Source organism: Ictidomys tridecemlineatus, chromosome 10 (assembly GCF_052094955.1).
Source record: "Ictidomys tridecemlineatus isolate mIctTri1 chromosome 10, mIctTri1.hap1, whole genome shotgun sequence".
Lineage (NCBI taxonomy): Eukaryota > Metazoa > Chordata > Mammalia > Rodentia > Sciuridae > Ictidomys > Ictidomys tridecemlineatus.
The window spans coordinates 95,806,847-95,825,000 of NC_135486.1; the positions used below are offsets into that span (position 1 = coordinate 95,806,847).

At 34.0% G+C, this 18,154-nt stretch overlaps 1 protein-coding gene across 2 annotated transcripts in view; it reads left to right on the forward strand.

Annotated features, from left to right (window-relative positions):
- The window catches only part of Odad2 (outer dynein arm docking complex subunit 2), a 163,620-nt gene that overhangs the window by 55,885 nt on the left and 89,581 nt on the right, over nt 1-18,154 (forward strand). For both annotated transcript variants that reach the window (XM_078023475.1, XM_040277619.2), the window contains exons 15-16: nt 1,512-1,666; nt 3,191-3,433. In XM_078023475.1, the coding sequence (XP_077879601.1) occupies nt 1,512-1,666; nt 3,191-3,433 (398 nt within the window). The remainder of the gene's footprint in view (nt 1-1,511; nt 1,667-3,190; nt 3,434-18,154) is intronic.

Genomic DNA, 18,154 nt, shown 5'->3' on the forward strand with positions numbered 1-18,154 from the left:
ACAAATGAGTTTCTGGCTCATTCCTGATCACACCAGCTTCTACCACCCAGAGTAGCCTTTCTAGAGGAAAAATACCCATTACTCCTTTCAGTAGGGGATTGGATTCGTTTCCTAGGGCTGTATAACAAAGTACCATGGACTGGATGGCTTAACAGAAATTTATCTCCTCACAGTTCTGTAGGCTGGAAGTCTGAGGTCAGGGTATCAGCAGGGTTGGTTTCCTCTAAGGTCTCCCTCCCAGGCTTGAATAAGTGGCTAATAGAAGGCCATCTTCTTCCTGTGACATGTGACACACTTCAGTCCATAACAAGGATTTATGGCTTTGACATAACTCTCATATGAGAAGCCATTAAGAGTTGTTTAGAAATTGTGACTATTTTTTAAAATTTGCCACTGAATCAGAATCAGAAATCATAACTCAGAAGATAAATATAGCAAGTGTAACCTCTGTGGGGCATTAATGTGAGGATCTCTTCTGGTGGCCCTCATTGATGACACAGGACATACCTCTACTTTGCCTAGCATCAGAAAACAATTATATGCTTAGGGTAAAAGGCAAATCAATCATGCATGTCTCATGTGTTGGCTCTTTAATCTGAAAATAATAATCAGTTGGATGTATTTATATAGTCAATATTTATTCCAGAGGATGAAACAAACATGCACAAATATTTGATTAAAATGTCAGGTACTACTGATAAAATCCACTTCTCTGAGCACAGAAACTCTACTGAGAAAATTCTTTGTCTTCAGATTTCAAGGGTCATTCAAGGTCTGACTACCTCCCTGTCATTTGTCTGTCTTCTCCATTATATTTTCCTAAAACTCTGCGTGTCTCACTGTAGACATCCTTCTCCAAGCATGGGAGTATTCTAGTTTTTTTCTTACTGAACTTTGCCTCTAGCTCTGTAGATGCCCAGGCTACCCCAGAATTGGCTTGGGAGAATTGCCAAGTTTGTAAAAACTGCTGTGCATTCCCAGAACTGTGTAAGGGGATAGAGATATCACCAGATAGCTGTTGGTGTTGGGGAAGAATTATTAAATTTTACTTGGATACATCTTCAGAAAAATGATACTTTGTGAAAAGAAGTTTCATAGTTTCTATGCTCTTTGATTTATGATGAAATTATAGCCTGATAATCCAATGATAAGTTGAAAATATTGATGTGTGTTAAAAATAACTAATTTACTGAACATCACAGTTTAGCAACATAGTCTCTTGTAGCACATTGGTTGTTTGCCATCTTAATTGTGTGAATGATTGAAAGATTCAGCTCACTATTGCTGCCCAGTATCACAGAGTATTGTACTGCAGATCAGTTATCCAGGAAAGATAAAAATTGAAAACTTGAAGTAAGGATTCTACTGGGTACATACCACTTTCATGCCATCCTGAAGTTGAAAAAACCTAAGTGGAACCATCATAAGTTGACGACCAGCCTTGCCAGCAATCGTTGAATGCTGGAGAGAGGCGTTATCACTGACAGCTTCTCATTCGACTTTTTGTATAGTGTGCTGAAGATGAAGAAACCCGTGACCTGGTGAGGCTCCATGGAGGACTTAAACCGCTGGCCAATCTACTCAATAACACTAAGAATAAAGAATTATTGGCTGCTGTCACAGGGGCCATATGGAAATGCTCCATCAGCAAAGAGAATGTGATCAAGTAAGAGAAGGCACTCGATATTCTGTAATAAAGATAAGGCCAAGGAAACACATTCTTGGAATTTCAATGCTATTTTCATAAAGGGATGGCTCTAATGTTATTCAAAAACGTCCATTCTGGGTTAAGTTGGCAGCACGAGGGACCCTTAGAAATGAAGGACCTTCTCAATGCGTCACTACAAGACAATGATTGATGTACCTCAGTAGGGCGAAGGGCTTTGCTGATGTGACATTTCTATGTGAATAGGCTGTTTGGCATATGGACACTCATTTAAAACAGAAGTATCTTTGCTGTTTCCTGTAGAAGACCTATCAAGGTGAAAGAATAAATTTTCCACTGAATCTTTTTTTTTTAACATTTGAATTGGATGGGATATAATTTCTCATTTTTTCTGAGTGTACAGATTGCAGAATCCTATTGGTCATGCACTGAATCTTTAGAGATGAAAGAGTTTTCATCCTTTTTTCCTATTCTAAAGATAAACAGATGAGTCAGCAGAATGCCAACTAACCACTCCTGGAGTCGTTGTTTTCAAAAGCGATTTCTTAGAAATTTTATTTTGTTATTTCAAAGTGCTTGTAAAATTTTTATTTATTTTAACCTTCAAATTTAACTCTTTTTTTATATGTTTAGAGTTCATACTTTCAATGAGTATTCTAAGATACCTTCTTCTTATCTCTATCTGACGAGTTCCTTTAACAGGAAATTCATATGTCCTGACTCAGAATAAACATACTTAGTAAAGAATGTATAATGAAGTTGTATCAAGATCAGGGTTAGCTCAACTAATTGTTTTTTATCTTAATTAGATGTTCCACCATATTTCAGCAGTAAAAATTCAGCTGCAAATTTATTAGAAAACACTGCTGAAATTTATTAGAAAGGGGAAAAGATGTTATATTACAGAAACTATTGATTTTCAAATATTTACCTTTATAAATCATACTTTCTTTTGGTTTAAAATATAATTAAATAATCAGCAAAATTGCACAATAAGAGAGATGCTAAAATATATAATGGTTAGTTATATTGAAGATATCTGAAGTTGACATTGTTTTTATTAAGGTAAGTAGCACAAGCTACTAATTCTGGGAGACTTATTAAACCCAAATAGGTGCAAAAAAGTTATGTTTAATGTGTTTATAAATAAAAATATGTCATTTGTTTTCATGAAATATTTAGTATACTTTGTCCACGTAAAATTACCTCTCTGTAAGACAGGGGAAACTCTTAGCAGAATGAAATTGCAGAACTAAGATGTGATCAGAACCGTAACTGTCTTACAGGCTGTTCAGCTTAGTGACCCAGAGACAATCTGGAGCAAATGGCTGGCTGTGGATGGCAGCCTCATATTTACCAAGCTTCAGATTGGCCATCTGATAATGGTACCTACATTGTAGAGTTCTGTAAGGACTGAATAAGAATGTGATTGGCATTTAGTAATTTTTAGCTGTTAGAGAAACATTACTTTCAGCATAAATCGAGCTGATAGCCAAATGTCTCATGCTTTTGTGATGATCTTAGGTTTCGGGAATACAAAGCCATTGAAACTTTGGTGGGACTTTTAACTGATCAACCCGAAGAAGTACTTGTGAATGTGGTCGGGGCCTTGGGAGAATGCTGCCAAGAACATGAAAACCGAGTCATTGTCCGGAGATGTGGTGGCATTCAACCGCTGGTGAACCTCCTCGTTGGAATAAACCATGCTCTTCTTGTGAATGTCACAAAGGCAGTTGGTGCTTGTGCGGTAGAGCCCGAGAGTATGGCGTAAGTGCACTTGGAGATGGAGAGATTTTCTATGCCCATTACAGGACACCTTTGTGTGGTCATAGAATAACATCATTGCTTAGAATTAATGTGCACACATGATGGAAAGATAAAATGTGTTATAAGTAATTACAAGTTTACTGAAGCATGACTTATTGAGCCAAAATGTTATTTTGGAAGAAATGTAGGCGAGAATAGGCATTTGGGAGGATTTCCAATGACTGCTAATGAAATTCCCAATGTGAAAACCTTAATGCAATAACATATTTCTGTCCTCCCAGAGAAGAATTATCTTTCTATATCTAACTAGGGTGCTGTCTAGTTCTTATAGTATGCTCATGGTATCTTACTACTTATTTCTTACTGATTCAGCAAACATATTTTGAGTACCTAACAAGAACTTTGAACTCTGAAGGGAAAAGACAAAGGATTTTAAGCTCTAATCTTAGTCCTCAAGCAAATTGTTGTCTATACAGGAAGAAAAGACGTAAATGTGAATCAAAACTATTCAGAAACATAATTGTATCTGTGCCAGGTGTAGTGGCTCATGCCTGTAATCCCAGTGATTCGGGAGGCTGAGGCAAGAGGATCACAAGTTTGAGGACAGCCTCTGCAACTTAGTGAGACCCTGTCTCAAAATAAAAAATACTAATGGCTTGGGATGTAGTTCAGGAACAAAGTGCCTTTGGGTTCAATCCTGAGTGTCAAAATAATCATGTCGATAATGATTATGATAGTAATAATAATAGCTACAATAATTTCTCTTGTACTGAACAGGTACAGACTTTTTTTCTTGTCATTGTTCCCTAAACTATGTAGTATAACAACTATTTACATTGCATTAGGTATTGTTAAAAAAAATCTACAGATGATATAAAGCACTTGGGAAGATATGCATAGTTTATATGCAAATACTGCACCATTTTATGTAAGAGAGTTGAACATATGTACTTGGGCTTCTTTGGATGACCTCAGAACCAGTCTTACATGGATACCAAAGGACAATTATACATCTTTATATTTATATTTCTATCTATCTATCTATCTATCTATCTATCTATCTATCTATCTATTATAGGAATTGATTCTTGCAACTGTGAGATTTGGTGAGTCCAAAAGCATATGCAGTAGATTGGTAGACTTGGAGATGCAGCAAGGAGTTGTAGTTTGCTGGTAGAATCCTTCTTGCTCAGGGAAAGTCCCTCTTTGTTCTGTAAGACCTTCAATTAACTAGATGAGGCCCACCTACATTATGGAGGATCAACTACTCTACTAGCGTCTACCACCTTAAATGTTAATTACATCCAAAAAGCACTTTCATAGAAGCATCCTAAATAATGCTTGACCAAATATCTGTGCACTGTGATCCATCCAATTTGACACAAAAAAATTAACCACCACAAAACTATCATCCGCTGTCAATGTGACACCTCCATGCATTTCTGTAAACCATATTTAATATTTAAATAAAGACTCTAACAAGGTTCTACTTCAGCCTCCCATGAAATAACAATTTGGTGCACAGCTGAAAATGCATGGACTGTTTCCCCAGAAGAATTCCTTGGGTGAGGTTTATTCTTCTCGATATTCCCTAACTTAAGGACTGTTATATTAAGTTAACAATACTCAGGATACAAAAGTAGTGTATCTTATGTTACATGATGAGATCTGTAAGTAAACACACATAAAACATTCATAATAAAGTGAGGAAGACCCTCTCATGCTATTTACAATCCTCACTTCTATAACTGGTCACATGTTCATAGTTGATATTTATAACCTTTTTCTACTGCCCAATCTGTTATCCCCTTTGCCCTAAGTAAGCACCTTACCCAATTGAGGTTCTTTTCCTGTGGGTGACCCAAATATTTATTCCTGATTGGTCTGGACTTGGAGTGGGCTGTTGTAGTTTTCCATTGATTTTAATAACAGATAATGGTAATACTAAGAGATGCCATAAAGGATCTCCTGTATTCCAGACTCACTCTTCCTTGCCTCTCAAGTATCATTTTAATCATCCTGGCTAGTCAGTACCACCCCAGCCAGCACAGTAACTCTCTGATAACTTAGAGGTATGGGAATACAAAGTAACCATGTGACAGTTTTAATTTCTAGTACAACAGACTCATACTTGTCTCTCCTAGTGGAAGAATTCCCCCTTGGAGAGAAAACTCCAAGCAGCAGATCATAAGGGTACAGGAATGAGAAGTAAAAATTTTACTAGTAGATAATTTCCTAGTATCTTTCTATTTCCATCCCTGATTCCTGGACTCATGATCCTGGTTATGTTGTTTGCAGTTGGATAGCTCTATTGGTCTGATCTGTAGAATCCTACAAGTTTGATGATTTTTAAATTTTATCCCATCTCTGTCACCTTCAGTCTAAGATAGCAACATTTCTGTTGTTTGGATTTTGAGATTCAAGAGTATCTAATAATCCCTTTATTATATATATATATATATATAAAATTTTTCCAGTAAGTGTATTAGTCAGCTTTTTGTTGCCATATGAAATACTGACATAGGCCACTTATGAAGAAAACAAGGATTATTTAGTTCACAGTTTTGGAAGCTAAATGTCCACATGACATAGCATGAGTTCTCTGGTGAGGGCTGCCCCTTGGCTGTTCATGGCACAGACTGCAATAATGGGAGGGAAGGCGTGCAGAACAATCAGCAATTAAATGTGGAGTCAGGAGCAGAGAGGAAGGAGGGGGGCTAGGCTTGCTCCTTTTATAACAATGCTCTTGCAAGAACTTGAGGGGTTGCATGGGAATTATCTCATGCCTCCAGTGAACTAAGGACCTCCCAGTAGACCCCTCCTCTTAAAAGTACCACCACCTCCCAATAGGGCCACCTTGGAATCAAGCCTTTTTCACACATGAACCTTTGGGGAGATAGAATTATGTCTTATCCAAATCACAGAATCCAGCTTCACCCTTGGTATTACTGGATTCTTCGTCTCAGATGTTTCAGACACCAGAGAATACACACATGATATTGATTGGACTTATAAGACAATTTTCTAAGGTATTTATCTTTGTAAAACACATTCTTCATTATAACCTGATAAGTGCTTGTCAGAGTGGATTTATGAATTTCTTTTGATCACTCATATTTTTTTTTCATCTATTCATGTTTAGCTCTCAAATATCTCTGAATTTGTTGGAAATGTGTTTCCTCCTCTGTGCTCTCAGTTCATGTTCTGTCATCCTTTACCTGACATAGTACTGTTGAAAGCTCCTACCTGGTATCACCTCTCAGGCTCTTCCTTCTCTTTAAGTACCTTACTACTTGGCACTGAAACTTATTTTCCTAAATTACCCATCTGGTCATTTTATTTTCTGGGTCCAAAGAATCTTCAGTGATTTCTGAGTGCTTTAAAAACCATACCATAAACTCCTTAGCCTGGTATTCAAAGCATTGACCTTCTTATTCTACTTCTCCATTTCATCTTCTTCTGGTAAATGTTAATTGTCAAAAGTTATATGGTTCCTTGTTTATTCCCTTATTTATCAAACAAATAGTTATTGAGCATCTTTTCTGTTAGCTACTGGGGATAAAGTAGTAATGAAAACAAAATTCCCCGCTGTCTAGGAACTTCTATTATCTTGTATATGCTTGGGAGGTGGGCGACACTATTCAATTATTTTCAGAGTTTCTTCAATACTGTGAAGATGAGAATCTACATGGGAGGGGGTTACTTTAGCTTAAGTAGGCAGGAATGTTTTCTCCAAGAGAGCGTTTAAACTAAGACCTGAAAGAAGGCCGCCTAAGAGAAAAACATTTCAGGCAGGCATAGCAAATAAGAAGGCTCTGAGATGGGTTTTAACTTCACCTGAGAAGTCACCTTAAGTTTTTTTTTTTAAATACCTTTCATATAATATTTGTCATTATCTTCCTCATAGTAATATTTTTCTATATCACTTGATAGACCACTTCAAATGTCATCTTTTTATTCTCATGGTGACTATTAAGTTCTTAATGAATGTATTGACTTTCACTTGTACAGATTAGAACTTATTCTTGCAGAGCTCTTACATCTATTCTGCATCTCATTTTTAACGTTTTTTACACAAGACATTACCAGTTAATCTAGTTGGCATCTAGAAGTAAATGTTATCATCATATTACTCTCCACAATAGACCTTCAACCTTTCTTAATATAACTATTTTAAAGTGAGATATTGATTTAAGTTGAGTCCACTTAAGAAAACGAGAAAACAGCTATTCTTGTTTTTTATTCTGAACCTTAAAGAATCTAAGTTTTGAAATAGAAAAACAAAACTTTAAAAAAATCATTAATAAAAAGCAGACCTCAAGGACCTTATGATTGACTTTGTGAGACAGACAAGTGGAAAGATAATTTTAAAATTGTAAAATAAATGATAAGAAGCCACTAAACAAATGCTTAAATATACAAAACTCTGGAATTTTGTGAGAGGTATTACTTCTGGTTAATGTTGTAAAAAATATAAAGAGGATAAAAGGAAAAAAAAGAATAGAAAGCTACAAAAATCTCATGTTAAAAAGAATCTATATTCCTCAAAAAAAAAAAAAAAACAGAAATAGACACAGCTCCAGGTCTTAGACTGTGAAACACACCATAGCAAAATACTATGAATTATTGTTCTATGTCATCCTGATTACTAGAACATGCCTCTTAAGATCTTAAGATTTTGCCCCAAATAAATGCCATAGTCCTCCATTACATAGTTGACATATTTTTTTTTCCATATAGAGAGCAGAGATTAAAGGGAAGTGAGTGGGCCTTTGAAGAGTGAAGAATTTCCCAACAGACACCAAGTTTTACGTTATAAAACATCAGGAGAAGTGGAACTTAAGGAAAAGTCATATGGATGTGTCATTTTATGTTGTTCATCACAGTCGTGTATCCCAAAGGGACTGCTGAAGTCACTTAGGAGTAAAAAGGGTGTGAGAGACAGTGGTTCCGGATTGCAACACTGTCACTATAAACTTTTGGAGATTTGGAGTGGACCAGATTGACTCTTTAACTGCTCCAAAATGGATGGAGATGTGTTCTCAGGGAATGGAAGATATTTGTGGGATTTTTGTTTGAGGTGATTCTATCACCAAGAAAACAGATAAATTCAGACAAATAATTTTCCCACAGTCACAAGGCTGTTAAGACTATATAATCCCCTTTAGTAAAATGGCCAAAAGAAACCATAAAGTTATACCAAAAAAAAAACTTTTATAACACAACTTAAATAATTTAAAAAATCAAGTAGAGAACAGAAAAGAAATAGAAAAATTCTTGGACTAAAAGCTGGATACATGCAACAGAAATATAATAAACATAACTGAAAACAGACAGGAATGTGGTATATCAAATGTACAAAATGAAATGAAGAATAAAAAATATAAAAATGCTAATAGAGAAATTGATATATATGGAACCCAAGGAGATCCAACATAAACATAATTGGTGTTCAGGTAGATGTTGGAACCAATGGAACATGTTTTTAAAGTTATAATAACAAAAAAAGCTTTCTGATAAATATGCAGGTCAAAAAGATCCTAGTAATACTGACATAGAATGGTCACCAGCAACACATCCTAATAGTTACTAGCATTTCAAAAACAAAGGAAAAAATAAGAAATAGGCCTTTGTTCAATGTATATCTTTTGTACCTTTGTTGAGAATCAGATGGCTGTATCTGTATGGGTTTTCCCTGTGTCTCTATTCTATTTCATTGATCTGTGTGTCTGCTATTATGTCAGTACCATACTGTTTTTGTTACTATGGCTCTGTAGTATAATTTGAAATTGGGTAAGGGAAAGAAACAGGTAGTGAAACTGATCAAATTACAATGTAATATGCATATGCAAACATGGCACAATGAAACACCATTCTCTATAGTTAATATGCAAATATGAAGGCAATGACACATTCTCAAGCATATATAGGATTAGTGAATGCAGTTCTCACTACTTCTCCTTGAAAAAGTTGCCTGACAGAAACTAATGAAAAATTTAGGAGTCAGAAACCTTAGGCCAAGTCCACTCCTTATCCTATTCTTGTCTGGACCACATGCCTGACCATTTTTTTTGTGTGCATATTTTCTATGATTGCTTTTGCCTACAAAGGCAGAGTTGAACAGTTAAGGCAGAACACATACAGTCCTCAAAGCTCCAAATATGCATTATTTGGTGCTATACGGAGACAGTTTACCCACTCCTGACTTAGACAATTACCAATATATGGAAGTACTAAAACCATCTCTTTAGTTATAATTGTGTATTGTTATCTGTGGATTGATTGGGCTATTGTATTGTCTTAGTTTATTTCAAAACCATTTTATTGAGAAGTAAAGCCATAACAAACAAATTAAAAACAAAAAAGAAAATATTGCCAAAGAATTTCATACTAGCCAAGTTGTCCTTCAAATATGAAGGCAATAACACATTCTCAAGCATACATAGGATTAGTGAATGCAGTTCTCACTACTTCTCCTTGAAAAAATTGCCTGACAGAAACTTAAACAATAAATTGCTCAAAGTATTTCAAAACAGCAAAACTACAGCTAAAAGATGCCAGTGGAGACTGTTGAATTCATTTAAATATTAAACTAAGACAAAACAGTGAAGGAATTATCATTAGAGAAATCAGTTAAATTTTATGGATATTGGTAATGATAGTGTAAAAATACAATTGACAAAAATAAAAGCAAAGATGGTAGTGTAGATTGGGCGTGTAAGTGTGTAACTGTGATCATCTTTTACATAAATGGCAGTAGATAATATACCATATATCATTTTTATCTATCATCTATCATGTAACTTTTTGCTTATCAATTTTACCTAGGCATAAAGAGCTCTCCAGAACAATTTACATTAGCTATTAATAATTTCTGTTTCTGGGTGGTAAGATTTGGTGGTTTTTACTTTATATTTTTCTGTACAGTTTGCATGATTAGTATGTATCATTTTTATAACAACAAAGTTCCTGTTTAATACTTTGCACAATTCTGTTTTGTTTTGTATGCTGAATAATTGCTGAGCATATAGATTCTCTAACCACTTCCTGCAAAGCCAGTCTTACCACTTACCAATTATTTTTCCTTCAGCAAATTACTAAATGCCTCAATGCCTTGGTTATGGTGTACATAAAATGGGGATGTTACTGGTAACTATTTTTTTGGGTTGTCATAATTGTTAAATGAATTAATGTAAGTGTAAATTAATGTAAAGTGCTTGACACATAGTAAGTGCTAGGTAAATGTTGGCTAGTAATGTTGTTATAACAGTGATTTTTATTAATAGCTATTTTAAAAGATAATAGGAAATTAAAATAGAAAATGAATGTCAGATTATATAGTATCTGAACTTATCTATAGGTGAAGACTCTTCCTTAATTATTTGACTCCCTTATATATGGTTAATCATGTTATTGAATTTGCCATAAATTGTAATAAAGTAGCCCTAAATGGTGACCCATTTACCTTAAACTGTCACTTGAAAACAAGGCACTTAAAGGGTACAGTTTTGACATGTAAATTGGTATGTAATTCAGGCCCTCTGTGCTATGCTGAGGTTGGATTTTGTTTTAAAGTCTACATAGAGTCAGTGAAGTGATTTTTTTTTTATCATGAATAGAGACAAGGAAACTTGTTAGGGGTTGTCTGCAGGTCAAATAGGAATACAGCTTAAACTGATTCTGTAATTAAGAATAGAGAAATAGGTTAAAGAGCTAGAAAGGAAGAGGATGGGACCAGGTGAATGAACCTTGAGTTGTACAGAAGAATGAAGAGTCATGGATGGCATTCAGGTTTCTGGCTTGGGTAACTAGATGGCTAACGTTACCACTAAACAATATGAGGAGTACAGGTGGCGGGCTAGTAAAGGAAGCTTCAGCTTCATAAGGGGAGAGACAAAGTCAGTCTGTTCCCTGTTATACATGCAATGTCAAGCCCAGTACAAGGTTCAAGTTAGGCAAACAACACTTATTGTATGAGTGGATGATGAGTTCAGTTATTATGATTGTGAAGACATTGAAGTTTCTGTGGGAAATCCAAGTGGCGATGGCAGCTAGTCAATTGAATATTCACATCTAAAGTCTAGGATAAAGATGTGAACACGGTATATATATATATATATATATATATATATACAATATTTTGAATATTCAGTAACTGAAGTCATGGATAATACATGGGAGATTTGGTGGAAGATAAAACAAAAGTAAGGGACAAAAATAGAATCCTATTACAACCAGTTTTTAAGGAGAATGAACCGACAAAAGAAAAGTTACCCATAAAGAAAGTGAGGAGGATCAGCCAATGATCTGAGTTGAAAACTTCTAGAAGAGTAGACTATTGAAAACAACTAAAGGAAGGCACTGTTTAAAGGAGAGAAATTGATCAAATGTGTCAAGTTTTATAGCAAATCTTTAAAGTTAAGAACCAAACTCTTCTTTTCTATGCAACAACTTTTGTATTTGTAATATGGTTTTCCCACAGTGTTTTTATAAACACCCTAACGTGGTTTCAGAAAAACAGTATTTTGAGTTTGGTAAGAACAAGGCATCATGTTTCAGACATGGCTATTATTGCTGGAATTGTAGGATTTATTGCATCTTCCAGCTTTAAGTTAGATGTAAGGAAATGAGAAATACTTCTCCCTATGTAAGTTTTATATAATTCATGATTTAAGAACTCATTTTAATGACCAGCAATTTTGTGTTTTGGTGATGTAGCTGTGGCTAAAACCTAGGTCACATATCAGGATAAACATGTAAACTCTTAGCACAATTTATTAATTTTATGTAATAGGCTGCAAAAACAGTTCTCACTCCTGATATATTTCTCTATAAGACTAAGAAATATCTTCTTAACTATAACAATTTGATTACTTAATCAAAAGCAGTTTTGATGAAAGCAGGATTCTGTAAAACTCCATTGGCTTTTTTACTGAGTTTCAGACTATTGCTTTTAAAACTCAATGTAAATGGTTTCATCTTAATTATGTCTCACTGTAGAATCTAAAACAGCACAAATAGGTATCCTGAAATATTGTTTATGAAAAAGTAAATTTATTCATGCTGAGTTTTCCCTTCTTCTTGACTTTTAATGTCTCTATTTGATATGTAAAGAATTCATCTGGAGGTAATTTGGCCTTCAAGTACATAAAATCACACCAACATTGCAAAAAAACCCCATTAACACTTGTGTTTTGGGAGCATGATTTTCTAATAAAACACTATAAAATTCAAACATCTGAAAGTATTGGAGCTAAAAACTCCAGAAATATCTATGATTTATTGTCCACACTTCAAGTTTTTACTGTTTTTTAAAATATATTTCATTTTAACTTTTACTTTGAAATAGCATGAGATTTACAGAAAAGTTGCAAAAACAGAGTACCAAGGGTTTGCATAGACTTTTTATCCAGTTTCCCTTAGTCTTCACATCCTACATAGCCATAGTAAAATTATAGAAATCTTGCATTCTTTAAGTCCAGGTTTTTGACTTTGAAGAGTGTTTTAAAGTTTTCTTCATGTGGATTTTGGTCTTTGTTGATTGTATAAGTTGTTATTTTCCCTCTACCTTTGTTGGAAAAAAACAAAAAACAAAATCGAGTGAGTCAGCTCTCTATTACTGTAACAAATATTTGAGAAAATCAGCTTATATCAAGAAGAAATATGTTTGGCTTGTAGTTTTGGAGGTCTCAGTCCATATTTGGTGGTTCCTATGCTTATGGCTCCAAGGCAAGGCTGCACATCATGGCAGCTATGCATGGCACATAATCCCATTCACTTTAAATCCAGGGGCAAAAGAGACAGAGACCAGGGTTCTGCAGCCCTCTGAAGGGCATGCTCCCACTGACCTGAAACCTCCCAACAGGCCCCATCTCCTAAGGGTTCTCCCACTTCCCATCAGTGCCATGGGCTGGGACCGAGTATTAACACAGAGCCTCTGCAGGACATTCCAGATCTCAACTTCAGCAACCATTGTGTCCTTTCAACTGTTTGTCTTGATGACACTACTGAATTTTGTATACCAATTCTCTGTCCTGCTTCCTTGAAGAATTCTTTTGTCCTTTGGGATCATTTAATGGTTTATTCTCTAGGACAACGGTTGACAAACCATGGCTCATGGGCCAGATCTTGTTTTTATAAATAAATTTTGATTCTAACGTAGTGGCACTCAATTCTTTATTATCTTTAGTTGCATTTGTGTTATATTGGCAGAGCGGAGTAGTTGCCATGGAAACTGAATGGCCCACAAAAATGACTGTCAAAATCTTTACAGAAAAAAAAATCGGCCAAACTCTGCTCTAGCATATTCTAAAGAATTTTTATTCCTTTCCAATTTTTTATTCTTTAAATTTATTTCTGTTTTCTAATTTCTTTAGTTTATTTCCTAGAAATGTAGTGTTGGATAGAAAAGGAGGTATCGACTCTTTGTCTTGCTCTTGATTTTAGTAGAAACACCTTTAGTGTTTCCCTATAAAGTAAAATAAAGGCTTTAGTCCTAATACATATGTTATATATGTATATATATTACATATTTCATATTAAAAAGTATCTTTTGATTTTTATTTTAAAATTTTTAAAAATCAGGTATAGTTGTTAAGTCTTGTCAAAGGCTATTTCAGTACTTACGTAGGTTATATTTCTTATGTTCCCCTATGATTTTCATCATATTGATTAATATAGTGAATGTTATTAATGCCTTTCCAAACTTTGATCCAGCTTTAGGTTTCTAGAATAAGTCTCATTTGGTTGACATACTATTTTCTTAAGAACTCTTATTACTATTTAACTAGTATTTTAAAAATATTTATTAGTGGTACTAGTATGTAGGTTATTTTTCTGGTTTTGGGTTTTATTTTCAACTGTGTCAAATTTAGATATCAATACTAGTTTTGAAAAAAAGAATAAAGACATGTTCTTTCATTTCCTATACTCTGGAATGACTTATTGAGCTACGGATTATCTGAGCTTTTAAAATTTGGTAGAAATTGCTTATGCATCTATGTGAGTCTCCTAATTCTTAATTCATTTCTTAGTCATTTTAAATGTTTGTGTTTTTTTTCCTGATCAGGTTAGATATTATAAATAGTTCTTTTTTTCCTGAAAAATATTTTTTTAAAAAATGTTTGTTTATTTATTTTTCTCAGTACTGGGCATTAAACCCAGGGGTACTTTTCTACTGAGCTGTATCCTCAGCCCTTTTTATTTTTTTGAGTCAGGTCTCACTAAGTTGCTGAGATTGACTTTGAATTTACAATCCTCCTGCCTCAGCCTCCCAAATAGCAGGGATTAATGGTGTGTGCCATCTGCCCTGCAAATAGTATTTTACTAATTGGATGTGCTTTTCTATTCTTCTACTGCATTCTTTCTTCTTTATCTTGATTGATGCATAATTGCTTTCTTTTGGTTCATTTTCTATTTTTCTAATTTTCTGAGTTGGGAAATTATTTTAATTCTTTTGAAAAATATTAAACATAGTTTGTGCTCTGAGTTTTCCTTTGATTGTCTTAAACGTGTACTATGGAATCTGATGTGTTGTGCTTTTATTGTCATCATTTTTAAGAAGTTCCTTCATTTTAGTTTGTATTTCTTTTTTTTAGTCCAGGAGTTGTTGAATATTTTTTTTAATTCCACAAGGAGATACTTATTTTTGTTAGATATTTATTATACTGCATTTTGGTCAGAGTGTGTAGATTATTTTATTTCTATTTTTATGGTGCTTATTGATGTTGCCTTTATGTATTAATAGATGATTTTTTTTTTTTTTTTGGTACCAGGGATTGAACTCAGGGGCAGTCAACCCCTGAGCCACATCCCCAGCCCTATTTTATATTTTATGTAGAGACAGGGTCTCACTGAGTTGCTTAAAACCTCACCATTGTTGAGGCTGGCTTTGAACTCCAGATCCTCCTGCCTCAGACTCTAGAGCCATTAGGATTATAGGCATGCTCCATCACGCCCAGCAGATGATGCATTTTTGTGAATGTTCGACAGATAATGGCTATGTAGGGACAAAGTACAGTTGATGGACTACATTAGTTAGGTGTACTCCCTTTACTCATTATTTTGTGTGCATTTGACCTGTATATTGAAAATGGCATAATAAAATCTCTTAGTAGTGTGCTTCTAATCTGTCTTCTTAAATTTTCATGACGTTTTTGCTTCTGGAAGACCAAAGCTGTATTATTTGCTACATAGTATTTCTAATGGCTGTAGATTGTGGTTTTAAATATTCTCGGTGCTATACTTAATACAACTTTAATGTATTTTGGCTTGTTTTCTATTTTGTGTGCTATCAGAATCATTAACTCTTCCTTTATTTTTATTTCCATTTACCTGTTATATCTTGATCTACCTTTTATTTTTAGTCTTTCTGAATCCCTTTAAGTGTGCCCTTGTATATAGAATAAAGATGGATCTTGCTGTGTGAGCTAAATTAAACACACTTTTTGTTTTGATAAGTGAATTAAACCCATTCCCACTTATGAATAAAATGTTTGGTCTCAACAATGTCTTAATATTTTTAAATTATTTGCATTTTATTGTATTCACTATGATTCTTTATCAGATTTGTAGTCTTTTCCTGTTGTTAGTTGAAAAGGTTTGAATTTTTGTTCTAGTGGTTACTTTTGTACCTACAAAATTTTCTAATGCCCTCATTCTCCTTTTTACTAATTTAGTCACTCACTATTTAGTTTCTCCATTTTTATTGGTACCTTTTAACTCACAGTTGTTTTCCATCCAGGAATCAGTAAGCTTATTCTATTTTTTGTTTTCTCCTTTTCCTCCCACATTTTAAGTGCATCATTTCTATTTTGCCCTATGTAACATTTGAACATTATAATTCTATTCTGTCTTCTGTCTTTGTTTTAATCTTATATTGACAATTATATTGATAGGCACAAATATGACCATCAACATCATCATCATCAGTGTTTTACTGAAGTTTTACAATAATCTTTTAATTGTTTGGAGATTGTCTTCCAGTAATATTTTTGAGAATAGACCGTGGGTCTCATGGGTACAGAAGTTCCTAATAGACCGAAATTATTTTTCTATAAACACTTGGAAGACAGCATTGCTAGATATAATATCTTTGGTTCCCACAGTCTTCTGTAAGTTTTTCTTCATAACAAGTTTTGTTGAAAAGTCCAATGCTAGTCTAATTTAATTTTTTCTTTGTAGATTATTTGATCTTTTTGTCTGGGGACCTTGAGGATTTGTTTCTTTGTCTTTATAATCTAATAAATTTACAAGGTTTGTTTCGGATTGAAGGCTCTGATGTCTCAGTACTGGTTGACCTAACATATACCTTATATAGGAAAGATAAGATAAATGCTTTGTTCTTCCTTTTAAAAAATCAATTTTAAGATATATGATTGCCAAGGGCAATTCATATATCCAATATTGATAAGGGATTCTTTTAAAAGGTATTATAAGCTCATATATCTTCATGCTTTATTCATTCTTTATTTTATACAAAATACTTGGTCATATATGATTTAAAATGTGCCAAAATCCTAATGTCTTAAAGTTTTTCACTGCAACAAAATAACCTCGACACTTAAAGGTCAACTTCAAATATAAGGAAGTACTTGCTGTAAATGAGTTAAATTTTATGTTCTTCAGCAGGAAATCAGGGCAAAGTGGTTTATTAATACTCTGAAAATGCCCAAAATTCTAAGAATTATCTAACCATTCACTGAAATGATATACTAATTTCCTACAATTTATCCTATAAAATATTTTCCCTCCACACATTCTAAAATAAACATTTGTTGAACTGATTGTTACATGGACCAGTGTTATGTGATCATGTAATGAAAGACTCTTTTACAAAACATATACACAAGGATAGAATTAAAATTTGCCATGGAATCTCTAACTCTAAATTTTCTGTCTTCTGTGGTTTAAACATAATTATGTTGCATTTACATAGTTTTTTGAGACTTTTTACATGGGTTTATTTGTTCTTTTTAAGAAGAAAAAAAAAAGTAAAGCTATGCTTGTTTATATACAGAAGGGATTTAATTTCTTTGTGGCTTCCCAGATATCCCTTTTGCTATTGAACTAGTGTCTGCGACCTTTTAGGGTTTATACAAACAAGAATATGTGTTTTGCATGTTTGTATCAGTGACAACATCTTTGCTTCCTGTCACATTTCTTTTGTTTTTCATCTGCATGCTTTTTAAAAACATGGAGACTTAACTGAGATGTGAAATGAAAATTAAATGAATCATTTAATCTTCTGAATCTCATTTTAAGACAAACTCTAGGAATTTTGTTATTTGAAGATTATGTAGATTCTATTTTATTGCATTATATATCTTATCCAGTTAGTTGTAATATATGCGTAGTTTAATAGCTGAATAAATGAGCTACCCAATACTGTTTCTTGTGTGTATGGCCATTTACAATGAAACAAAAACAACATTTTAAAGACTTTGAAATAATGAAGTTATAGAATGCAAAGGAAAATGCAGAGTGTAAATGAATACCTTAGTAAGGCACTATGAAGGCAAGACTGCTCTCCAAGCCAGGAATTGTGTTTGTGATAACTCCAAGTCCCCCTGGGTGTGTCTCATCATAACCCCCACAATGAACCTCTCTTTACTCTGGTGATTGCCCCTTTCTTGCCCTTCATGGTTATCAATATCTTGCTTTATTTTCCTAATTTTATACTTAAGAATGCACCCCTCTAAACTATAGTTCTGTTTCAATTTG